Genomic DNA, 26,473 nt, shown 5'->3' with positions numbered 1-26,473 from the left:
TTTTTCATTGAAAAAAGTGGATGAAAAATACACATTTCCCAGATTGTGACATAATACAGAATATGTCAATAAAAATATTTATATTTGGTAAGTGCCTGAACTGGACCTAGAATAAAAGAGGAGGGAGAGTATGGGCTTGATCTAACTTGAGAAATTGCAAAGAGATTTTTTATAAAATGTTAACTGCTATAGAAACATATTTCTTTAAAACCAGCATTTTCCTGGTGAGGCTATAAAACGTAGAACACTATGAGCTCAGAAAAATTACAATAAAAAACATAATCAGAGGTTAATAGAAAACTTCATGATGGGTATAAAAAGGCTTCAGTTTGTTACCATTGTTACCATTTGTTACCATTGATAACTATATGAAAGAAATGACATAAAAAAACATTCTAAAGGCTACATATGACCAGGAAGGGCAGGTTCAGGGTGTGTAATGAGAATGAGATATAACAGATGGATGTGAACGATTAATAAGAGGAAGAACTCCAATGTGTTAGCTAGATCTTTCAAAGAAGGTTTATGGAAAGATGTAAAAAAATTGTGTGGGACAAGGAGATGTGGAAGCACTGAGATTTCCTTAAGTGGAGGGAGTACTCATAATGATAGCATCCTGGATTCTTAAATATCACAGTAAGAAATGATTTATCCTTTTGGGGAATATACTGAATAAATGAAATTAAGTTACAAAATGGTTCTTGTTTACAGAATACCTGTGTATAATACTTTTACATTTCCTAATGTGGAAATGATACTCATAACTTACAACTTCAAAATATTATTTTGGGGGCCTGTGGGAGGCTGTGGGAGATGGGTTAAATAACAACATATGAGTTCAAGAGGTTTGGCGGTCCATTTTGGATATTTGGATAGGCACTCTGGAGTTCATAGGATGCTTATCTGAACTCTTCAAATCTCTGACGTCAAGAGAATAGTCTAGAAATCTCATGATTACAGTCTCTCTTATGATCTTTTCTGGTATTTCCTGTTTCCTGTCAAGCCAAATATACTACAGGAGGGGGTTATTTCTTGGTATTTCACCATTGCTGTTTCTGCTGATGCTTGGAACTCACAGATTCAGGGGAGTATGAAAATGAAAATAATTAGAAACAAAAACACTACCACCACTGAAGATATCCATGCCATGAATGGTCACTGACATTTCTTTTTAAACATCTCAAAAGTTTCTGTAATGGTTCAACAGAACATCTTATTTTTAATGGAACAAAGTTGACTATTCACTAAAACAGAGAGAGAGAGAGAGAGAGAGAGAGAGAGACAGAGACAGAGAGAGACAGAGACAGAGACAGAGACAGAAAGAGAGACAGAGACAGAGAGAGACAGAGAGACAGAGACAGAGAGAGACAGAGAGAGAGATCTTATTGAATTTTAGTTCTAAACTACTGTCCTATTTGGTTGACATTAAGCAAATAAGCAGTGGTGCTTATTGGAAGAAAGGATTAGAATCTGGCAAAGGGGTTTGGTGGGACAGTGTGGGGCAGAACAGTCAAAGATGTAATTTTCCCATGGTGCTGGAATTACTTTATGCCAGCACAAATTAAAAACAAAACAAAACAAACAAAAAAGGTGTCTGCAGCTTCCCAGTGGATATCATGTGTTTGTGCCTTTTGTGAGTCTGGTTTATAAAATCTAGCCTAAGAGTTGCCAGTTCTGCCACTTACTTCTTAAGCCAGGTTATGACAAACACTTAACACTCCATTTGCAAAGAAATCCTAAGAACCGAGTGAGCAGGTTTCAGTGGCACATTGGCAAATGAAACCATGTCAATTCTCAGTCCATTAGTTCCTGCCTGGTATATTCTTGTTCCCTCAACTCCCCCCGTACCCACAAATTATCATGATGAACAGGGCAAGAATATTGACCAGAATTATACAGGGTGTGTCAAAAGTCACAATGTTTGTTTTGTTGTTTTCATTTTTTTTTTCAGGGCAATGAGGGTTAAGTCACTTGCCCAGGGTCACACAGCTAGTAAGTGTCAAGTGTCTGAGGCCGGATTTGAACTCAGGTACTCCTGAATCCAAGGCCAGTGCTTTATCTGCTGTGCCACCTAGCTGTCCCAAGTCACAATGTTTTAATAACTTTTTGAAAATTATTTTTTTCTTTATTTTTCACCATTTATGAGATTTGATTTTTGTAAATTCATTTCCTATATATACTGTATATGATGCTATGGTATTGTAAATCAAAACCAAAAAATATAGGGAGTTATTAAATATTGAAGCCCCTTCGTGATTTTTGGCCCACACTGTAGTTGAATGAGCCTCCTGTTGGTGCCCACCTTTTGTTTTATTTGCCTGGATTAGAGTTTCCCTGAATCACAGAATCAATCAAAGAGCCTACTATGTGCCAGGAATTGTGCTAAGTACTCAGTCATCATAGAATGCCAAAGCTGGAAGGGACCCTATAGATCATCTAGTCATAGGCATCACCGTATTTAGAGATGAGAGACCTTTGATATCATCTAGTTTAGCCCATTTTGTCAATGGGGGAGCTCAGATTTGTCCATGTAGAGCTGACATTAGAATGTGGGTCTCTTCATTTCAAACCTACTGCTATTTCCCCTACACTGCATTCATTTTTAAATTTTTTTTTGGTGAGGCAATTAGGGTTAAGTGACTTGCCCAGGGTCACACAGCTAGTAAGTGTTAAGTGTCTGAGGCTGGATTTAAACTCAGGTACTCCTGACTCCAGGGCCAGTGCTCTATCTACTGCACCACCTAGCTGCCCCCATTCATTTTTTCTTATCTTACAGAGAAGGAACCTATGGTTTAGCTGAAATGATTTACACAAGGCTATGCAACCGTTTTTGTTGTTTTGTTTTTGTTTTTTTTAGTAAGGCAATTGGGGTTAAGTGACTTGCCCAGGGTCACACAGCTAGTAAGTGTTAAGTGTCTGAGGCCAGACCTGAACTCAGGTCCTCCTGACTCCAGGGCTGGTGCTCTATCCACTGTGCCATCTAGCTGCCCCATATGTAACCTTTTAAAGGTAGAACAGGGAACAATTTTCATGGTTAAAGTTTAACCCCTTTCATATACCTGATCAAAATCATCAGAATCATTTCAAATACGCAAGGACATATGATGCTAGACATAAGGAAGAAGATAGGACTATTCACAGGCACCTATATGAACAAAATTTAAAATTTTTCATGTATCACAGCACTCATTTATTTAGATAAATAAGTGTAGCTATCATCTATCTATATACCACGTATCTATTTATCTAACTATTTACTGATTTATAAGCTTAACTCCAATCATGCCATTCCTTTCTCAAAAACCATCCATGGCTCACTTTCTTTAGAAAAAAAGTTCAATGAAGTCTTTAGAATGCCTAACATTCAAAATCTTTCCCAGCATGACACTCCCCCACTCCCTTTCCAACTCTTTTCTCTCTTATTCTTTTACAGACTTACTATATACCAGTCAAATTGGATCACTCATCATTCCTTGAACACACCCCTTGCTTTCTTGCCTCTTCATTTTAGCTTAAATTGTTCCTCCTGCCTAAAATGAAACAAACAAAAGTGATAGCTGACATTTATATAGCATTTTAAGGTTTGCAAATCATGTTAGCTACGTTATCTCATTTGGTTCTCATAACAACTCTGTTGAAGAACTACAGACATTAATTTTATTTCACAGATGAAGAAACTGATGCTTAGAGGGAGTGTGACTTACCTATGGTTACATAACTCTAAGTGTCAGAGGTAGGATTAGAATGTAGGTCTTTCCTGACTCCAAAGCCAATGACCTTTCTATTAAACCATATTGCTTTTCAGTAAAGGACATCTTTGCTTCATCTTTAATTGCTGAAATTTTACTTATGATCTAGGATTCAGTTCACATGAAACTTCATGCAGCCTTTTCAATTTCCCCCAAAGGGAAGTGATTTCTCTCTTCTGAACCCTGTGCTTTCTCTCTCTGTCTCTCTCCCTCTCCCTCTTTCAGCATTTATCACATCCTATTATGTACTATAGTTTCTTAAAATATTATGTGGACAGAATGCCAGGCCTTAAGTCAGGAAGACTCATCTTCCTGATGATCAGGCCTCAGTTTCCTCATCTGTAAAATGAAGTGGAGAAGAAAATAGCAAACCACTCCAGTGTCTTTGCCAAGAAAACCCCATGTATGTGTCTTCTCCCTTCTATTCAATGGTGAGTTCCACAAGAGCAGGCACTGCTTACTAACCTCTTTCTATCACTTTGATAGCCTAGTACAATGCCTTGTATGTAGTAGGCACTAGACAAATAGTTGCTAAATTGAACTAAGCTGCAGTCTTTCCTTATAGATATTTTTTGTGTGTGTGTGGGGGGCAATGAGGGTTAAGTGTCTTGCCCAGGGTCACATAGCTAGTAAGTGTCAAGTGTCTGAGGCCGCATTTGAACTCAGGTCCTCCTGACTCCAGGGCCAGTGCTTTATCCACTGTGCTACCTAGCTACCCCCTTATAGATATTTTTAAAAGCATGATCCTTGTGAAGGGAGGTTTATAAAATTAGTGTTTTTATTAACATATTCAAAGCTGACCAAGAATAGAAGTATGATTCAATAAAAAATCCTGCCACTGATATGACATGTAATCTTGGGCAATTCAATCAGTTTTCTCATGTTTAAAATGAGATGGTTGAATTAGAGGACCTCCGGGAGTAGATTTATGATCCTAAAACCATACCATGAAAAATACTAATATGTAATGAAACTAAATCAATGGTAAGTTAGACAAAATTCCATAGGGACAATAATATCGCTCACAATGTGATTTATTTAGAGTAGCATCCTAGTTTTAGTAATAATAATAATAATCAGGGGATCCACAGCCTAGGGATCTATTGATTGTTTTAATAAAGTTTGTGGTTGTTTAATCATTACTCTCTGTGACCCTATTTGGGGTTTTCTTGGCAAAGACACCGGAGTGCTTTGCTATTTCCTTCTCCACTTCCAGATGAGGAAACTGAGGCAAATAGGGTTAGGTCATTTGTCCAGGGTCACACAGCTAGTAAGTATCTGAGGCCTGATCATCAGGATGATGAGTCTTTCTGACTTAAGGCCTGGTATTCTATCCACTGCACCACTTAGTTATCCTTTTATAAAGTTAGAGAAAGGTAATTTTTGGATACAAGATACCAAAGAGTACCAAATCCCAATCCTGCAGGGGAAATTTGTTTAAACATTCTAAGTGTTTGTAATTTTTTTTTTTGTGAGGGGCAATGGGGGTTAAGTGACTTGCCCAGGGTCACACAGCTAGTAAGTGTCAAGTGTCTGAGGCTGGATTTGAACTCAGGTCCTCCTGAATCCAGGGCCGGTGCTCTATCCACTGCGCCACCTAGCTGCCCCTGTTTGTAATTATTTTGAGAAATTTTGTGAAATTTTCAAAAATAAATAAAGTTTTAAATGAGAATCTTTGAACATATTATCACTTTTCAATAAGGGGCAAAGGTCTATTATACAACTGAACAAAGAAAAGGGTGTCACAGGGCAAGTAGGTGAGGAATTATTTTTGAAATCAAAATCTGGTGAATTCTTAATCTCCAAATTCATGAGACTAATCAAAGTGACAAGGAAATACTTTCCCTCTCCTGTTACGTCCTACCAGATAAGGTTGGAAAAGGTGCAGTGAAAAGACTTTTTCATGTGGAGCCAGAAGACCTGGGTTGCAATAATAGCAGATCAGGGCTCTGCTCTTTGCTAAATATGTCACCTTGTTCAAATTATTTACCCCTTTTGGGCATAGACTTGTGTAAAATGAAGGAGTTGTCCTAGAGGGTCTCCAATATCCCTTCCAGCTCTAAGAGTTTAATATAAGGCTGGATTGGACAGTATGGAGAATGTACCTGAATTCACGCTGGGTCTAGCACCTGTTGGCATGGACATCATTGTTTCAAGAGGGAGGTTAGTTTTTTTAAAAAAGGGTTTGGGGCAGGAGGGTAAACAGTGATGGGGGAGGGGGAAAGAAGAAGATTCCAATCATCATGAAAGATAGCAACATAGATTTTGGGGGAGGCTGGGAACAGTTACAACATTTAGCTTCTATAATTTCCTCATTCTCCGATTTTGGGGGAGGCTGGGAACAGTTACAACATTTAGCTTCTATAATTTCCTCATTCTCCATTCTCTCAAGGGGCCTGGGTGTGGAAGAGGAAAAGGAAGACCTTTTAGAAATTTCCAATGAGAACATTTGCACATTGCCAACAAGGAAAGCACATCAGACCCCCAAATACTCCTCAAGAGCACAATGTATTGTGTGATTAGGGCTGTAGTTCAAGATTATCAGGTTCCTAGAACATAAAAATTTCACCATTCATTGTGAAACATGCCAGACTGCAAGTGCCTCACCCCTTGCTGAATATCGTGTTTCATTTACTACAATTGCTGCTGAACTTTTTAGGAAGACACTTCAGGGATGGCTTCTGAAAATTGGTGTGAATTTTCAGAGAAGAGAGAACAGACGAAGTAGAATGGTTTGGGTGCAGAATGTATCGGGGTGGGGGGAGGCAGTGCTGGCCAAAGTAATTGTTTCAATTTCCCTGTTGTTTCTGTTTCTGATTATACCTCCTGTGCTTTTCATTTGATTTTTTACACTGTGATCTCATCTTACTCTTTCTCCCTTACTGATGTTTTTATAGACCCTTCTCTCCTTGTCTATTTCTATAACATTCCCTGGAGTGTTTAGCCTTGTCTCTTGGATCAGTTTCATCCAAAACCTCCTAAATTGATATGGTTCCATCTGTCAGATTCTTCAGAAGTGGAATTTCGGCTCTTATCAAAGTATGGTGTTTGAGTGAGAGCTGAACAAAAGAGAGAATGAGAGAAAAAGGAGATGCCTGGATCTACAGACTCTGGAATGTGGACAGTCCATTTAGGAGAGGTATGTGATGATGTTTGCCTTGCATCCTTCTTGAATATCCACTACTGAGTGCATCATGCCTCCATACAATTTTCATTTTAGTCCTCTTTCCCCTTTAAGCCAGGAAAGGTATTCCACTGGGCTCTTTCTTTGCAGAATGGTACACATTTTTCTTTTTTTCTAGTTGTTTGGCTAAATATTTAAATTCAGCCCATTTTCTTCTCTTACCTCTATGATTTCATACTCCTTCCTGACTGCTCAACTTTTCATTGATCTTCTATCAAGTTTATTAAAATGCCACATCAAAGATAGCTGCTCTTGACTCTTGTTGGTTTTTTCCCCCTTAATTTCTCTCCCCTCCTTCCCCCTTTTAGGTCTGTCTCTTAGCCCATCCACATAAGCTGACATCTCTGGTTCTCACTTTTAAGACATTACCTGATTTTGCTTCATCTTTCCATACTGCCTTTTTCAGTTGCAGACTGGTTGGAGCTTTTCCAATTAATTTCTTTACTAATGACATCACTGTGACTCACTTGCTGTTTCTGGTAATCAGGGCATGTCTGAAACCTAACCTAAATTATAAATTGCTTGGGGGGCAAGGGTCTTATCTGTAATCTATAAAGCACACAGAATAGGGTGCAGGGGGAGATAATTCTGAAAGAAGAAACTATGTTAGTGATGTGAGTTGAAAAATATGAAGGAGTTTGAAAAAAAAAGGGAAGTTTCAACATACAAAATGTAACTGGTAGCCTTTTAGGGGTCTTGAAGAAAGAAGTGGTCAACACTGAAAGGAAATTTATAAAAAGCAAGAAAGGACCAAACAGTTATTTTAAAATAACAGCAAAAAAGGGAACAAGATTTGCATTGCAAAAAACGTGGATATAATTTTTTAAATTGAGAAAACATTTTTGAATTATGCTTATTATTTTTGATATTGTCATATATTCATTTGGTTGTATGTTAATTGTTTTTTATCTTCTAAGACTGTGAGAGAAAATTCAGAGTGGGTGGAAAGCAGTCCATATTTTCAGCAGCAGGGATGAAATATGAGATTAAATCTAAGCTCTCCACATCTTCTACATAAAGAAGCATCTGATGTTTTTCTTTAAGGAGTTCAGTTAGAAGCAAAAGTCAATGTAGTGCTATCCTTCTCAAGCAGCTTTGCAGAAAACAGTCTTCAGACAAATAGCAGAAGGAAGAAGTGGGAACAACATCCTCCATTCACTTCAACCCCCTAAAAGCTCATTTGTAGAACCAAGTAAACATACACATTTCTGTACTATATTTTGAAATCACATTAAGGCATTTCCAGACTGGCATCTCGAATAGGAGCTGCTTTTGAATATTTAGCCTTTGCAAAACATCCGAAGATGTAAAAATGGATGCTTATCCAGGAATTTGCTGTCTCCCCTATCCTGCCCCAATGCAATATATACAATTACTACTAATATGCATTAATTATAAAATGACATAATTATAAATTGTAACTTCTTGGTACTTTTTAAAGCATTATTTGTTTTGATAGGATTTTTTTATTTACTTAATCTATTTTCACAAAGTTTTGTTGTGGTTGTTTTAAAGACTAATTCTTATCTATTGCCTGTAATATTTAACATTTTTTTCAATTGAAGGAATTAAAATTTGCTTCTCAAATAACGATTGACTAGAAAATTTGCTCATTAATAATTTTTGATTGATTTGGTCCTTTTTTATCTTCAGCCACATTTACTGCAAGGAAACTTTTGTATGTTAGCAATTACTGGTAAAGAATGAACAGAAGAAACTCAATTAAGACTTTTTCATGAATTAAAATTCTATTTACATATCCACTATTAAGACAATTTATTCTTTGCTTTAAACCAGAAGATTGCCTTTAATAAAATCATTAGTGCTTACAAGAAAATGAAAATGCACTTGAGTTTTGGCAAGTATCTTGGGATATTACATTTTGCATTTCATAGCAGTCATTCAGAATCCACTAACATTTCCTAATACTGACATTTAGAATAAAGGTATAACTATTATTTTAAATGAACAAATTCTTATTCTTCATAATAGTAATTTAAATAGATTTTATTAATTTTCTAATTGTTCTTTCATGATAAGGTCATGATGTATTGGGTCCCTGCCTGCAAAATGTAACCTCTTGGTAGTTAAGGTTATCCAGCACAGTTCAAATTGTTCCATTTGAGACATAAAAGCACAGGATCATAGAGTTAGAGCCACAATGGACCTTAGAAGTCATGCTAAACTTGAATCAGAGTGTGCTACTTAGAGCCCTCTCTTCTCTGATACTTCTTGTATCTCCCATCCTTGTCTTTTTCAGTACTGCACTGCTTATAAGTTGCTTCCTTCTTCAGAGAAATAAGGAGTTGTAATGGTCAAGGGGGATCATTAATGGGGTCTTTCCCCCCATGTTTTATATTTTATGTTCCTAAGAATTACTGAAATGAATATATTCTGTACAAACTTAATATATAAGTGAAATATATTAGAAAAATTAGATTATAGTCACCCCAAATGAAAGATGATCCACATGACTTCAGCATTTGAAGTTATTGATCTGAATTCTGAAAAACAGATTTCTTATATAACCAGGGATGAGCCCTGATCAATACTGGCTAGCCTTAGACTTGCTGCTGATTGGAATTAGAGTCATGGGGGCGGCTAGGTGGCGCAGTGGATAAAGCACTGGCCCTAGATTCAGGAGTTCCTGACTTCAAATCCGGCCTCAGACACTTGATACTTTACTGGCTGTGTGACCCTGGGCAGGTCACTTAACCCCCATTGCCCCACCAAAAAAAAAAAAAAAAAGGAATTAGAGTCAAAGTAGTATTTCTGAAATACCCATGTGCTCAAGTAACAATGCTTGATACTCAATAATATTTAAACTAACCAAGAAGTAGCCCCCGTTCATTAGGAGCTAATCTAAATTCATGTACTACCACAATGAAAAAAAAGTATGATATCCTCAACAAGCCAAGTATACAAGTTTTTTGTCTTGTTTTGTTGGATATGGGTGGATGGGAAGAGAAATGATGGTGGTGGCAGTGAAGAGTTTTGTTTCATATTCAGACTGACCAAATTCAATAAACATTTATTAAGCACTTACAAAGTACAAAGCACCATGAGAAGTAATCGGGACATGAAGACACAAATGAAAAAGTTACTGACTTCAGGGAGCTTGTATTCTACTGGGATGATACAACATGTACAAAGAAAAGTTAACACAAGGTAACTTTAGGAGGGACAGAACACTTTGGGGGAATAGAAGAGAAAGGCATGGTCAAGGCTGAAGGAAAATTAACAAGGAAAGGTAACTTTCAAATGGAGAGAGCTCTGAAAACACAAGATCAGTATAGGAAAGAAGGAGGAAGTAACTAGTATTGAAAAAAAGGTACGGGGATGATGCTTCAGGTATCATCCTATCATTGGTCATTTTCCTCTTGCTGTCATATAACTTAAAATGTATGGCATGCCTGCCTCATCTTTGCCTCTGCTTAGCAGGTCACCCTCCATTTACTTGTGAGCAATAAAACAATCATGGCATAGGGACTATGATTTCATGGACTGAGGAACTCCCAGATGCGGAAACTTCCTCTCCCAATGCTGGTTGACATCTTCTCTGCCATATAGTCTTAGAGAGTTGCTTAGGACATTGAGATATGAAGGGACTTGAATTGGATCACACAATTATGGCCAGTATGTGTCCATACGTGAACCTAATAATTCTTGTAGTAGTTGTTGTATTGAGAATAACTCTATCTCACCAAGCTGCCTCAAAAACCAATTAAGTTGTAGTTAAGACTTAAAGTAAAATCAAGTTAAAAACATAATTCTTTCTCCATGAGCCAGTACTATAGGTAATGCCTAGTTAGAGATCCTTGTTGAGTTAAGAACACCTGACATATGAATGTCCCATACATAAGAAGAGTCATTTCCTCCTCCAACCCACGGAGGACACATTCAAAATTCTCCTCTCCCACAATCCCCGCCCCCCTCGAAGTTGTTTTAAACTCATGGCTCCATCTGGTGGCCATGATTGGGGAACTGTCTGACAATGTCTTCTCCTTTGGCCCCCCCCTACCCCCCCCCCCCCACAACAGAATATGTCGTGGTCACTTTTCTTGGTCTTTCACAATTCACATCTTTATTCTACCTTGTGAAATATTCTCTCTCTCCCTCCTTCCTTCCTTCCCTCCCTCCCTCTCTCCCTCTTCTTTCCCCCAAACATACATACCCTTTCTACTTCCTCTTTCTTCAAACTCTTTCCCTATAGTCTCTGAGTGGGAAAATTTCTTTTTTTCTCTCAATCCCTTTTTGTTTTTTTCTTCTGTACCCTTCATTTCACTTATGAGATCCAACAGACCCTAATCATTGTTGGTAAGCCTAAACTTGGTACTAGTGACACACATAGCAATGAAAATGAAATCCCCAAATGGTGTAGTTCTATTTGGCTAACTTTTATTAAGGAACAACTATGGACAAGGCAATGTATTAAGACCTGGGAACACAAGAACATAGATGAAACATTTCTACCCTCAGGGAACTTACAGTCTACTTAGGGAAGACAACACATATACAAATGAATATAGTACAAGGAAATTAGAGAAGGGAGAAAGCACTACCCCGGAAGGGAATCTGAGAAATAGCTTCACCTAGGAATAGTACCTAAGCCGGGACTTGATGAAAGACAGATAGAAGGAAATGCCCTGGATTTGTAATCCAGTGACCTGAAGTATGAATTCCATCTGGAATACATTCTAGCTATGTGATCTCAAGCAAATCACTTCCATTATCTTTACCTCAGAATTTTCTTCTATAAAATGAGGAAGTTGGACTAAATGACCTCCAAAGTCTGTTCTAACCCTAAATCCTACAATGAAATTTGATCTATTAAGAACTTTCCATTTCTATAACCCTTGAAAATATCCTTTAGACATTTTTTTTTTTTTGCGGGGCAATGGGGGTTAAGTGACTTGCCCAGGGTCACACAGCTAGTAAGTCAAGTGTCTGAGGCCGGATTTGAACTCAGGTACTCCTGAATCCAGGGCCGATGCTTTATCCACTGCGCCACCTAGCCACCCCCTGCCACCTAGCCACCCCCAGACATTTCTGAGAGTCATAGTGTGACACAGTGAAGCTAGATCAGTATCACAGGGCCGGAGCTTGGTAACTGGAAAGGATCATCGAGGTCATCTAGTTTAACCCCTCATTTTTATATTTAATAGAGGAAGAAACGGAGGTAACAAGCATAAATGAAGCTCATACTTGGCTATACTAAGTACTGGAGATACAAGTCCAAACAAAAAGAAAGATATTCCCTGCCCTCAGGGGGCTTACATTAAAATGGGGGAACACAATACATAAAAGGGAGATGGAAGAGGGGGAGGATGATGGGAAATCCTGAGAGCCAGAAACATAGAAGAATGAAGGAAGCTTCCCCAAATTTTCCTAGCTTAGAAAAACATGCTAGAGCCATATGGCCTTTGAGAACTCTACTAGTCACCACTACTATACAGTGAAGAATCAAAGTAGGACATTTAGTTAGTCAGTCAGTCAACAAACATATATTAAATGTCTGCTATGTGCCAGGTACTATGTAACTAGTAGATGATTTGTTACCTTATTAGTGAAATAGGTTTTTGGTGGGCCAGTGTAAAAATATAAACACCACTGATTACATTATTTATAGGGAGCTATGTTCTCAATTTCAAAACCATTTGTATGTTGGAGATTTCCTGTGACCTAGTTATAAAGGTCAGCTGCCTTGGCTTTTTCTCATGACCAACATCCTATATTGCTTAAGTAATTAATTCAATTAAAGGTTCAATTTATTTCAATTCAATTCAATTCAATTCAGTTATACATAAGAGATTGAGACCAAGGTCAAATTGCATAGACCTGTATGGTGCTAGAGTGCTAGACCTGGAATCCGGAAGACATTTATTAACTGTATGACCCTGGGCTAGTCACTTATTCTCTTCCCGCCTCAGTTTCCTTATTTATAAAATAGGGATAATAGCATCTACCTCCCAGGGTTGTTTTGAGGATCAAAAGACAATATTTGTTAAGTACTTTGCTAACTTTAAAGCACTATGTAAATGCTAGCTATTTATTATTATTGTTATTATAATTAATAACCATTCAAAATCTAAAAACTATGATTCTTATGTTTATTTAAGACTATTTTTCACACCATAAGGGAAAACAAGAGAAGGTATAAGGCACAGTCCTTGCCCTTGAGTTGTTTATCAACATGGCTGGATAATTGAGACTTACAAATAAGAAACAATCCACAAACAATAAATACTAGGCAATGTACAATTAAATGCTAGGATGTGAGGAACAGACTATGAATGATAGAGATATTCAGGAAAGAAGAAGAATGACTGTTTCCTAGGGCATTCAAAGAGGGCTCCATGTAGGTCTTCAATTTGGGTCCAAAAGGATAGAGAGGATTCAGAATGGTGGGCAAAGACATTCTAGGCAGAATAGACTAAAATAATGATTTAGCAGAGTCAATGCAACTTTGAAAGTTTTACAGTCAGGAATCTTTTAGGAACTGGGAACATGAAATTATATATTTTGGTAGTTGGAAGCTGAATTAACTTTAAGAAGATTCTTTGCATATCGTTAATATTATGTGGCACTGTCTGGCAGAGATTTCACTAAAGTTTTATGGCTTATGTACATTTTTTGTATTTAGGATCAAATAGCTATTCTAGATAGTTTCATTTACTTCATCCCCTCAACTATACAAAAATGCATGCCTGTGGACAGTTTTTTTTCTATTGAGAGTTTTTCCTTATTAGCATAACAGGAATGCATTTACTTTGAACCTCTTGGGCTTGCTGTATAGTTGAAATGAGATGATGCATATCCAGGTGTTTTGTTACTATAAAGTACTATATATAATACAGACACATATAATGCTATATATAATGTAGCCATTGAATCCTATATATAATACATACATATATAGTGATATATAATATGGCTAGAAAGTGCTATATAATACATACATATATTGCTACATATGATATCACCATATATTATGCATAGCACTATATTTATATATATCTAAATATATGGCACTCTATATAATATAGCCATCAAGTGCTACATATAATATATACATATATTTCAGTATATGATATATTGACATATTAGATATAGCACTATATTTACATATATAGTACCATATATAGTTTAGCTATCAAGGGCTATATATAACACACATATATTGCTATATGTGACATAACCATATATTATATGTAGTACTATATTTATATATAGCTATAAGTCATATATGTGTGTGTGTGTATGGCTATATAATATAGCTGTCAAGTCCTATATATAACATATGCATATATAGTGCTATATAGGCTAGAGCTACATATTATATATAACACTATATATAATATATACATGGTACTATATATGATAGAGCTACATATTCTATACAGCAGCACATTTATATATGCTATATAATATATACATAGTACTATCTATGATATAGCTATATATTACATATAACACTATATATTACATATAACACTATATATAGCTCCATACTCTCTATATCTATGTATATAAATATATAGATATAGATACAAAAGAATCAAACACAAGGGAGTTTGAGATGGAGGCTCTAGTCAATTTGAGGTGATCAGAAAAGGCAGAAGGTCTTGTTTGAGCTGCACCTTGCAGAACTAGAGAAATTTTTAGGAAGTGGAGTGGAGAGGGAGGGCACACAAGGCATGGGGGAAAACCAGCACAAAGGCACAAAGGCACAAAGACAAAAGGAACTGAAAGAAGACTTGTCTGGCTGGATTCTAAAATGTGGGAGGGGCATGATGTACCATGAAGTTGGAAAGATAGGTTGAAGGCATAGTTGTGATGGATTTTAAAATCTAAACAGAGGAACATATATTAGATTCTGGTGGCAGTAGGAAGCCATAGGAGTTTTCTGAGTAAGGGAGTGACAATGGTTAGACCTGCATTTAAGGAGAATGACTTTAGTGACTGTGCCAAGGCTGGAGTGAAAAAGGGAGAAACTTATGGCAGGAAGACCAATGAAGTGACTTGCAATAAACTAGGTGAGAGTTTATGAGGGTGTGAGCTGAGTAGAGTGATGGGGTTACACAGAAAGAAGATGTAGAGGCAGAAAAAAAGATTTGGCTGCTTATTGCATATGAAGAGTTGAGGGTAACTTATGAACCTGGGAAATTGGAAGGCTAGTTTTATCTTTGGCAAAAGTAGGAAAGTTTGGAAGAGGTGTTTTGGGGGAAAGAAAATGAGTTCTATTTTGGATATTTTGAGTTTGAGATAATGAATATATTGTCATGTCATTAGTTGGAATGAACTAAGTTCTTTAAAATTTTCAAAGGTTTTGGCATGCAGTATCCTTTTTAAGCTTCACAGCTTCTGGGCACTAGGGTACACTATCCCCATTTTACAGATAAGGAAACTGAGGCTCAGAAAGGCTAACCCATGGACAAAGATAATTGCAAAAGATAAATCAGGAAGAAAGGAAGATCACAGAGGTTAAGTATTAAAAGGGATCTCAGAGACTATTTAGTTTAACTCCAGTCTTTAACAGGTGAGGAAACTGAATCCCAGAAAAGGCATATTTGACTTGTCCAAGATCACACAGGTAGTGGAAAGATACTTAATGTGAAACTGTGGCAACAACCTGACATAACTTTTTGGTTCCATGCAGAGTCAGTCTTGTGTACCAGAAAGAGCTATCGTTTTGGAATTGGAAGACCTGGCTATAAATCTTCAGCTCTGCTGCTTTACCAAAGTTCCTTGCGACCTTGGCCAAAGCTGTGAATTTCTCCTCTGTAAAAGGCAGTAGTGGCCCTAGACGATCTCTAAAGTGTCTCTCCACTCCAAATCCTAGGCTCCCTCTCTGATGCTTGGTGATTACACAATAATATTTCTGTCTTACTGCCTACAAACATAAACACCTTGTTCCAGAGAGGTTTCTCACCAAATGTAAAAAGACAGGGATAAGGAAGAGAAACAGAAACATTTTATGCTTGAATGCTGCCTCTAAGGATGGATTTGAACTGGTCTCTTTACAGGCAGTTCCCTAAGGAAATAACAGAACAGAAAGCACCCATTCTAGAAACCAAGATGATAGTCAGTCAACAAACATTTATTATGTGCTTCCTATATGCCAAGCACTGTGTGCTTGCTCTCAAAAAGTTTACATTTTAATAAAAATTATATTCTAATTTACATTCAACATGTAAATAACTAAGTATTTACAAGATATATACTGAGTAGGTAGAAGGTAATCTCAGAGGGAAGGAATAAACAGCTGGAGGTGAGTAGGGGACAGGAAAGACTTCCAGGAAAAAGGTAAATTGGATTATTTCATCAACAGAGATATTTTTAAAGCACTTAGTACAGTGACTGGCACATAGTAGGTGCTATGTAAATGATTTACCTCTTCCATTTCCATTCTCCCTTATTTAAGAACATGCCATAAGAAAAAAGAGGTGACAACCAAGATGCATACTGAGAATGAAGCAAGTTTACTCCCACTCAATCCAGAAAACTTCTAAGTCACCAAAAATTCCTGGAGTTCCCTTTTCTATCTGCTGGATTTTTTTTTTTTTACCAAGAATTTGGCATTCAGTAGCACACTGTATGAGCAATACAAAAATACATGTACACATGGACATACCAACACTTGCTTGAGTGGGTTGGTTTTCAAGGTACAGTCTGAAATGTGAGCTGTGCTCATGTCATCAGTTGGAATAAACCAAGTGTGAGTTGTCCTAGGTCCTGTGACATGGGCTCAGTTTCTTGCCTAGGTAGCTTTTTCAATTTTCCTTGCACTGCTCAGATGAATTTTGTACTTGCTTTCACATTAGCTCATTTCTTTTGACCAAAGTCCATCTTCCTGGATCCGTCCACCTCCCATTTGCCACACAAACCTCAAAATCTCATTGGTTTCCTTCTCTTTTCCAACCACTGACTTTTTAAATCATTGCTTACCATAGACTAGCTTCATTTTTTAAAAAAACCTTTTTCTTTCTTACACTATTTTCTTTGAGATCCTTTTAATTTATCAAGTACTTAAACAAATGCAAATACGCATAGAGTCATGGGATCCTAGATCTAGAGCTGAGACCTTAGAAGCCATCTAGTCCGATCCCCCTCATTTTATAGATGAGGAAGTTGAGCCCCAAAGGATTCACAGATGTAATAAATAAGTGGCAAAGTTGGGACTCGAACTCAGATCTTGTGAGTTAAGATTTAGTTTTATGACTCAACTGAATTATTAAAGACAAAATTTTTGTGAAAAGATATTGGGGAAGGAAGACTAGAGAACAAGTCTAGATGTCTCTGTTCCAGTCCTGACGCTGTCACTAGTTTTGGTCTTGGGAAAGACATTTAACTCTCTTGACCTTCAGTTGTTTTATATGTAAAATGGTAGAGTTGGGGCAGTTGAGCTCCAAGGTCCTTTTTGGTCCTGAGAATTTGTGATCATATGCTTCTACCAGATGACAAAATGGAAAAACATGAAATTGAGAGTCAGAGATCCTTGGTTCAAATTCCAGCTCTGTTACTTACTGTGTGACCTCAGGCAAATTACTCACCTTTCAGGGTCTTTGCTTCCTCATTTGTACAATGAATGAGTGATGACTTGTAAAGTCCCTCTGAGCTCCAGATCTGTGAACCCATGACCATTATAATCTCCTACTAAAGTAGTAGTTCTCCCTGCTTCTCCCTTGTGTCCATGCCCCTCTGACCCCAATCTCCTATAACGTCACTATGTCCAAATGCTACTGCACAGATGGTGCGCATTCAAAAAAGCCCACCTTCACATTCTTTCTTCCAATTCCAATCTCACTGCCTTCCACTTGAGTGTCTCAAGAATTCTCCCAAGGCAAAGAAGCTTTCAGCTGGTTTTCAAATTTTCAGTTGATGATATACTCTGGGTCTCTTAAGTGATTATTATTTTTTTAATAGAGCGCAACCCCTAGCAGAGTTGTTATAGTTTTCATTTTCTGAAACACCGTAAAGTTCTAAGTGACTTGTCCCAAATACGAAAGGAAATGATAACATTACAACTTGAACCACCTTCTTTCAAGTAGTTAATTCTTTTCAAAGCTCAGCTCAAACATTATCTTCTACATGAAGATTTTCCTGATCCTCCCAGTTACTTGCACCACCCCACCAAGGAAATGATTTTTAAAATCTAAATTGTTTATATATTTAAATATGTATATATGGTCTAATTCAATAGAATGAAAGTTTATTGAGGGTAGGGACTGATTCATTTATGCCTTTGCATCCCCGCTACTGAGCGCAGTGCCCATTGCATAGTAGGCATTTAATAAATGCTGGTTGATTGGTTGATACTAGCTAGCTTTTTTTTTTTTTCTGACTGCACCTGGGGTATCCAAGTGCTGTACTTATTTCCCCAAAGGGGAAGCTAAGGAAAAGAGGATTAGCAACTTGCCCCCAAAGTATGTGGGCTCTGACTAGAATGAAAGCCAATATAAACTGCTGTGGTTTTATGTAATTATGGGAAAATACATTACTTTTTACATAAAGAACCTCCCCAAACAGTCTAAGAAGGTTCTTTCAGAAACTCACTTAACTTTCCATACTCTAAAATGCATTCTGAAATATTGACTATAGGTATCCATGTTACACATTTGGTCCTTTTCCCCATTCCCCACCCCAAGCCCTTTTCCATCCTAGTCAGATTCCTATATGTAAGGATTCGGGAAGTCAGCAGATTTGCCCTTGTCACCTTTTACACCCTACAATTCAAGTTACCTGAGAAGCTATTGACAGCATCTTCGGCTTCCAGAAGCCCTCTTTGTTTGTTCCCCTGCAGCTCACTTTTGGATTTCCAAACAAGCTTTACCATCCTGATCATCTCTGGCAGCTCCCAGGTCAATGGTCCCTGCTGATACTCTGGCCGGCTGCCCATGGAAGAGGGCAGCAGACCTTCCCGTGGAGTCCACCTTCTGCCCAGCTCTGCCGAGTTAAAACATCGATCTAGCACAGGCATTCTGCCCTGTTCTCCAGAGGTGCTGGTGTCGCTGCTGCAGCTGCCGCTGCCGCTGCCGCCGCCGCCGCCGCCGCAACTAGAGGGGAGCTTCTTTACAGTCACGGGAAAACGAACACAAGAAAAATCAGGTCCAGTAACTGAAAGGGAAGGCTTCTCCAGCCCTGCAGGGCAGGCAGCAGCACTGCCTCTTTAGTCTCTCAACAAACTCTGAGGAGAGATTTACTTCCCAAGACTCCTCGCTGGCTAGCGATCTCAAACAGTTACTGTACTTCTCCTTCCTTAGAGATAGAAAGCATTCCGCCCCCCCTCCCCCCCCTCCCAGGCACTGAGTTCACAACACTTAATTAATCCCAGGCTGCAGTGGGAATGACAGCAGGGGAAAAAAAGCCACCGAGGTTTAGCATTTGCTTTTCCTCCTTCTCCCTTCTTCATTGATCTATTTTTTAATTTTTTTAATTTTTATTTTGGTTCTTCTCAAAGATGGTCCAAACTGCTACAGTGCACCAGAGAATTCCATGAAAGCGGGACTTCCGCCTACTTCATCCTCCTATCTCACCATAGAGTTCTGTTATCTGAGGTTCTCAGGTGAACAGCTGCTGATTTAGTAAACTGAAAAAACTTCACCAAACCATGCCCTGCAGCCTGAAGGAGCCCTCAATAAACAGAAGGAAGCTTGAACAGTCCAGCCGAACCAGTTCACAGCTGCCTCTCTCTGGATGACCTGGCAGGGGGCCATCTCTCTCCTTTCCACTAATGACTGCATTATGATGAAGATATTAAGAAAGCTGTTTGAATTTATCTACAGCAACACAATTAAATACTGCAACTCCTTCTCTCTCCTTTCCACCCCTTTCCATTTCTTCTCCTTGCTGTCCCTCATTTCTCAGCAAATCTAAAGGGGTTTTTGACCTATTAGTCAAATCCCTTTGTAACCTCAGCTGCCCTTCAGCTGGAAGGGGAATAACATTGATTCACATTCCTAAGCTAACTGTGAAAGAAGTGAATTAGGGAAACATCAAGATCTGCATGCATAAGTCCAACGCTGTTGTGTAATCTGAACAAATAGCACAGACAGTTTTAGTCCAGTTTTGAAGGAAAGTAGCAACAGTTAAAAAAATATATATAAAAGAGTCTGAAAAAAGACCATGGGACATGCCTGGCAGGCAGTGAGAAGGAAGAAAAGTGTCTGAAGAAAGTCACTTTCCCAGGAGATAGCACTGTGGACTTCGGATCTGGGCCTCAGAACTATTGGGCCCTACACCTGAGACAGGTTCATTCAAGGACAATCAGGATAGGTTTAACAATTTCCCTTCAATTTATGAATATAAGCCGGAAGCCTGGAAGTCAAAAGCCAATTAAAAAAAAAAAAAAAGGAACACACCCCTGTAGATGATTTGAAAGGCCCTGGACATAAACGTAAACGAGGCAGTATTGTATTTGGCACTTTTACCAGCAAGTAGGGTTTATAGGAACATTTTGAACCTGAGTATTCACATGGACATCCCTTACTTTCCTGTAGTATATTACATCTTTCCCCTTGCATCCCTGCACTGCAAAACGCTTTATTTTGCTTGGCATTTTCTTTCGCTGATGTACAATCAATTGTTCCTGATCTACATTACTTTTGGGGCTGGTTTATCATTTGATCAGTTGATGTTTCTTCAGGGGTGGAGAAGGAAATTTAGGGGAGAGGAGGAGGAAGACTGTTGGGAGATTGTGTTTTATTTTTACTCTCCATCTTTTTAAAGGAGGCTGCTGAAAGCTTCTTTAATATGTTTTCTTATTATTCTTATTCCTCTCAACCCATGGCTAATAAGTTTGGTTTTTCCACACTGAATTCAGTGACTTGTCCCCCTTTTTTTTTCCAGATGGAAAAGTACACTGGCAAACAAACTCTATCTTTCCTCATAGATGAAGAAGCTCCAAGTGGGTGTGCTGAAGTATAAAAGTGTAAATATATGCAAAAGGCACCTGGTGCCTTCTCTTTGTGACCTTGATCAAAATATTAATGAAGCACTTAAAACTATTATACCTAAGCATTTGGATAACCTACATTTGGACTGTTCAATGATCTGCTCATAAGAAAAACATACCTTTTCTCATTTCTTGTTTTCAAGCAGAGGTGAGAGGAATCCAGCACCAGTTTGATGCTTTCATTATTTTTTTTTAAACAACCATTGCTTCTTTTATTTTACCATTCTGATAAAAACTTGAGACATTACAGCTTTCTAGAAATTAGATTTTTTTAAAAAAATTATTTGCACATGGACTAATGGAGTCTACTTGCATTTTATCTGGATAGGATCTTAAATTTATTCCACAGTCACAAACTTTCCTGATGATACCAACCCAAGCAAGGGCTTCCTAAGCATTTGACGGTTTTTATTTTTGTTCAGTTATTTTGCCATAGTCATGAGCATCAGGATATCCTGACCCTTTGAACAAAGGGGTTAAGAACAAAGAAAACAAATATATGATATAATATGTCACACACTCACTAATACAACTCTCTGGTTGCACATTTGTACAAGAAAGGCACTTTCTTTTATCCAAGGTTATATAATTTTGATTATAATATTTAAGGATTGTTTTACACATTTCCTCACAAAAAACATGTTGGAGAAGTTATAAATTAATAAATCATTAAAGATGAGTCCTTACTAACAGGGTTGAATGTGATGGTTTAGAAAAGAATGAATATTAATTTCAGTTGTTACCCCTGAGGAGGAACCAAGCCTGTTTGAAGTTTTGAAAAATGAAAATGCTCAATGTTAAGAATTTTCTCCTTATTTTGTGGGGATCAGGGAAAGGACTCTACATTGTCTTTATCCTGGATGAGAAGTTCAAAAATACCACGAGAAAGGTCATTCTCGTGGTATTTCTGGCTCATTTAGAAACAGGAAGTACAGGAAATCTTGCGAGAAAGTCTGGCTCAAGAGATTTTCTGGCTCAACTTTTCAGACCCAAGAGATTGGGATGGTTCAAATAAGCTTCAGATAAACAGAGAGCATTTCAGCACTTGTCTAAGTGTACTCTTTCAAGTTCAGTCATTTTTTCTCCTAACTAGTTTCAATGATATTGTATGGCTACTATCTTCTAAGTTGTGATGACCCATGTCTTCAAAACAAAACAAAACAAAACAAAAAAACCCCACCACCACACACAAAACACTAACCTCCTCTTTATTTGTACATCCATCACTAGAAAAGTCAGTATCTGGAAACTTGGGACACAAAGACCACAGAGAAAGAAATTAGTGGAGATGAGTTGTATGGGGGAAATAATCCCATTATAAAGGAGTTTTCTAATCCACGTGGCTGATTTAATGTCTCTTTCATATTATGAGTTCTAAAGTTAAGATGCCATAAAATAATAAGATTTAAGATGGATTATATGCAGAATCTCAAAATAGACTCTTTTCTTTCCAGATATCATAAGTAAATTTGAACATTGCTTCTGGCAAAGAATTGTTCTTCTTTCTCTATGTAAAAGAAAATAAAATGAAAATTAAGTCCAATGGCATTGGTCCACTGCATACTTACTTCTAACAAGATTTTTTTTCTCCTGGTAATTACGAAGAACTAAATCAGTAACCCCAATATAGCAGGGTGCAAGGAAGAAGAAAAAGTCTAGGCAATGACAGGTTTAGGAACCTCCTAGAAAGGAAAAAGGATTCTTGGCAGAATCTCTAGGATTTATTTTGCTTCCATTTTTCATGTAAGATGCAAGGAGGGATGCTATGCTCACTGGTGTGTCATTAGCTTAACACCTTGAAAAATAGGCTCTCAATAAATATTATTTGATGATAGCAATTATAAGTACGTTAATGAGATATACTTCTTATAAGATAAATTTTTTCTGGGAACATCAACCCTGTATTTATTTCTTTGCATTATCTCTCTTTAGATTAAATACAAGGCATATCAATTTAGATTTATCCAGAAAATTTCAGAGTCTAATATGATGCGTAATGTATGTCTTCCAGCAACTCAAATATTCGTATTAAATCATAGTACACTTTCATTAAGCATTTCAAAAATTTTCAGCATGCTTCTATCACAACAAATCTGCTAGTTTTACAGGTGAGCAAAAACTCAGGGAGTTTGAATGAGCTGCCTGTGGCTGTGTGGGTAGTTGATGTCAGGGCCAGGATTGGAACCCAGTTCATCTGCTTCCAGTGCCCTCTTGTTCTCTACTGCCTGACTGTTGCCTCTCACAGTGGACTGGACTGGTCTGAAGGACAGCGAAGTCCCTCAGCCTGTCCAGGTTTCCCTTTTATAGTTGCAGCTCTCATCAACTCAGATCAGTAACAGGGAAAAAAAGTTGAGTCTTTCTGTCTGACTGATATATTCTAAACCAAAGAAACTCCAACAACTTCCAACATCCTTCTGGAGAAATAGCATGTAATCACTCTGGCCTTAACTAATCTCAAAGGAGCAATGGCAGCAAGGAAACAAAATCACTCTGTCTCACGGACTAGAAAAGACTGCATATTTCCACAGCCACATGAAAACTGGGTGGGGGCTGGGGGCTGGGGAAGGGGGGGCACCCCCGGAAGAAGAGAGGTGAAAGACAAGGTGACAGAGTCATCATTCCAGTTTCACAACAGGTGTCTCTTAAATATTCCCTCTTTTCTTATTCATTCTGAAGCTATGCGTGAATGGCAGTAGCAGCAGGAATGCCAGCAATTGGTTTGGTGCCAGACAGTGGAGGAAGCACCTTACGGGTCTCTTTCCAGTCTCCTGGAGCTTGCCTGGCCTTCATTAACCCAGTGCTCTGGTTTTCCCTGCATGAAAGTCTCTTTCCTTTCCTTTCCCTGCCCTCAACCTCAATACCCCAATGCTCCCTCCCCCATCCCAATCTACCCCATTACTTCTCTTTCTTTCTTTAAAGAAAGCCAGGGTTTTTAGTTGGCACCAGACCTTTCTCCTGGCTCTTAGCTTCCCTGACTAGTGCCAAATCTACTGTCTCCAACAGCTCTCCCACAACAAATCAGTCCAGTAACACAAAGGCTTGGGGGAGAAATGGCAGAAAAACTTAATTTGCTCCACTTTGCTCCACTCTCTTCTATTATTTTTGTTTCCCCATATATGTAGTGTCCCTTTCCATTTCTATCCCTAACTAGCCATTTGATAGTTCAGTCTGTGATGCTGGCATTACCCTCCCCCCATTTAGCCTTTTACAAGTTGTTTTTAAGTTTTCTTCTGATTGTAAAACACCACACATGGAAATACAACAAATTTCCCTTTGCTTCTATTTTCCTTATTTAGCTCTGGCACCTGCCACCTCAATAAAAAGGCAAACCAACTTCTTCCTCCTCCTTATATCTAACATTCATATTTTCTTGTTCATGTGTGCCTATAATGAAGCTCACAAACCTATATATCCCTAATGTTATGCTATTCTTTTCCTGATTCTGAAGGCTGAATGTCAAACAAAACCAACCTTTCTTCCTTCCTTCCTTCCTTCCTTCCTTCTTTTTTCCTTTCTTTCTTTCTTTCTTTCTTTCTTTCTTTCTTTCTTTCTTTCTTTCTTTCTTTCTTTCTTTCTTTCTTTCTTTCTTTCTTTCTTTCTTTCTTTCTTTCCTTCTTTCTTTCCTTCTCTCTCTCTCTCCCTCGCTCCCTTCCTCCCTCCCTTGCTTCCTTCCTTCCTTCCTTCTTTCCTTCTTTTTTTTTGTATTACAAATTTATTTTAATTCATAGAATAAAACAAATATTTCCATATCATAGTACAGTAAAAAAGATAATTGGACACAACACTACAAATCTACCATGTACTACTTGCTATTCTCTCCAAATATGCAATCAAATGTTTCAAAGTTAAGTCTTACTTTATTACTCCATGTTGCCCATGAGAGCGCAGAAGTAGTGTATATGTGCAGGGGGAGACTTCTTGGGAGAGGAGATGTGAATGAATGGGAAAGCAGATTTTTGAATAGTAAGGGCTAGTGGGTAGAGTAGAATAGAAAAAAAGACTATAAAACCAGACAAGTGTGAAGTCAGTGCAGTGACCGCAGTATACCACATATAACTGTTGTATAACTCATTTCATGAACTGAGACCTGAGCCTGAATTAGCTCTAGTGAAGATTTTTATCCTTTGGATGACTCCAAAATCTATGTATTAAACCCTAATCATGGAATCCCAGAATCATTGAATTTCAGAGTGGAAAACAAAATTGACCACGTCCAACCCACATCTGAAAAAGGATCCCCTTGATAACACACTGGTCAAGTGATCATTCAACCCATGTTAAAATCTATCAAACGATGGAGAGCTTTCTTCTAGCAGAAGCTCATTCCATTTTTGGATACTCCAGTTGTCAGAAAATTTTCCCCTGACATTATGCCTGAGTTTTCTCCATAATTCCCACTAATTATTACTGGTTCTTTCCTTTAGGAATAAGCAGAATAAAATAATTCATCTTCTAATATGATACGCCTTCAAATACTCAGAGATGTCATTTACATTCTCCTATATCCCCCTTAAGTGTCTTCTCTTCTCCAGGCTCAACATTCCCATTTCTTTCAACCAGTCCTCATAGGGAATGAATTTGGAACACCTTCATCATCATGGTTGTCCATCTTTGGATGCTCTTTAGCTACTAAATTTCCTTCTTAAAACTGGAATCTAACACAGCCCTCCAAATGTGGTATGATGAGGGCCAAGTCTAATGGGATGATCATCTGTTTATTCCTGGGAAATGAGCTTCTTTATAAGGCAGCTCAATTAACTGAATCTAGTCCCACACCACCAACTGCCAACTAGTCATCTCCATCTAAATATCTCAATGGAATCTCAAACTCAACCCATCTAAGGCAGAACTTATTTTTCCTCCTTCTAAATTCACTTGTTCTCCAAAATCTCCCATTTCTTTTAATATGTCTTTTTGGTTTTTTTGCGAGGCAATTGGGGTTAAGTGACTTGCCCAGGGTCACACAGCTAGTAAGTGTTAAGTATCTGAGGCTGGATTTGAACTCAGGTCCTTCTGACTCCAGGGCCAGTGCTCTATCCACTGCACCACCTAGCTGCCCCTCCCATTTCTCTTAAGCATACCACCATTCTTCCAGTCACTCAACCTCATAATCTTAAGAGTCATTTGGGTTTTCTTTTTCTCCACCTGCCTTTCCTCTTCCTTCCAATCAATTTGGTACCAAATCATGTTGATTTTTTTTTTTTTAGTGAGGCAATTGGGGTTAAGTGACTTGCCCAGGGTCACACAGCTAGTAAGTGTCAAGGATCTGAGGCTGGATTTGAATTCAGGTACTCCTGACTCCAGGGCCAGTGCTCTATCCACTGCGCCACCTAGCTGCCCCTCATGTTGATTTTTTACCTCCATTGCATCTCCTGAATCCATCCTCTCATCTCCACTCATATTGCCACTACATAGTTCAAAATTTTATTACCTCTTATCTGGAGTATTGAAATGATCTCCAAAAATTTCCCTGTCTCTCCCCTCCCTCCATCTCTAAACCATCCTCTGAACAGTTGTCAAATTGATATTCCTAAATCCAGAGTCTGACCCCTCCCCCAAACTCTTAATGGCCTGCTCTCTCATACC

General features: G+C 38.1%; 1 protein-coding gene across 3 annotated transcripts in view; it reads right to left on the bottom strand.

Annotated features, from left to right (window-relative positions):
- The window catches only part of PDE7B (phosphodiesterase 7B), a 455,595-nt gene that overhangs the window by 175,585 nt on the left and 253,537 nt on the right, over positions 1 to 26,473 (bottom strand). The window contains exon 1 of one of the 3 annotated variants that reach the window (XM_043962871.1): positions 18,676 to 19,135. The exons of the other annotated variants lie outside the window; for them this stretch is intronic. Within the exon in view, the coding sequence (XP_043818806.1) occupies positions 18,676 to 18,913 (238 nt within the window). The 5' untranslated portion in view covers positions 18,914 to 19,135. Of the gene's footprint in view, positions 1 to 18,675; positions 19,136 to 26,473 lie in introns of those variants that run through there. 3 annotated transcript variants of the gene reach the window in all.

This window comes from Dromiciops gliroides, chromosome 4 (assembly GCF_019393635.1).
Source record: "Dromiciops gliroides isolate mDroGli1 chromosome 4, mDroGli1.pri, whole genome shotgun sequence".
NCBI classification, from domain to species: Eukaryota; Metazoa; Chordata; class Mammalia; order Microbiotheria; family Microbiotheriidae; genus Dromiciops; species Dromiciops gliroides.
This window is presented reverse-complemented; position numbering and strand designations above follow the sequence as displayed.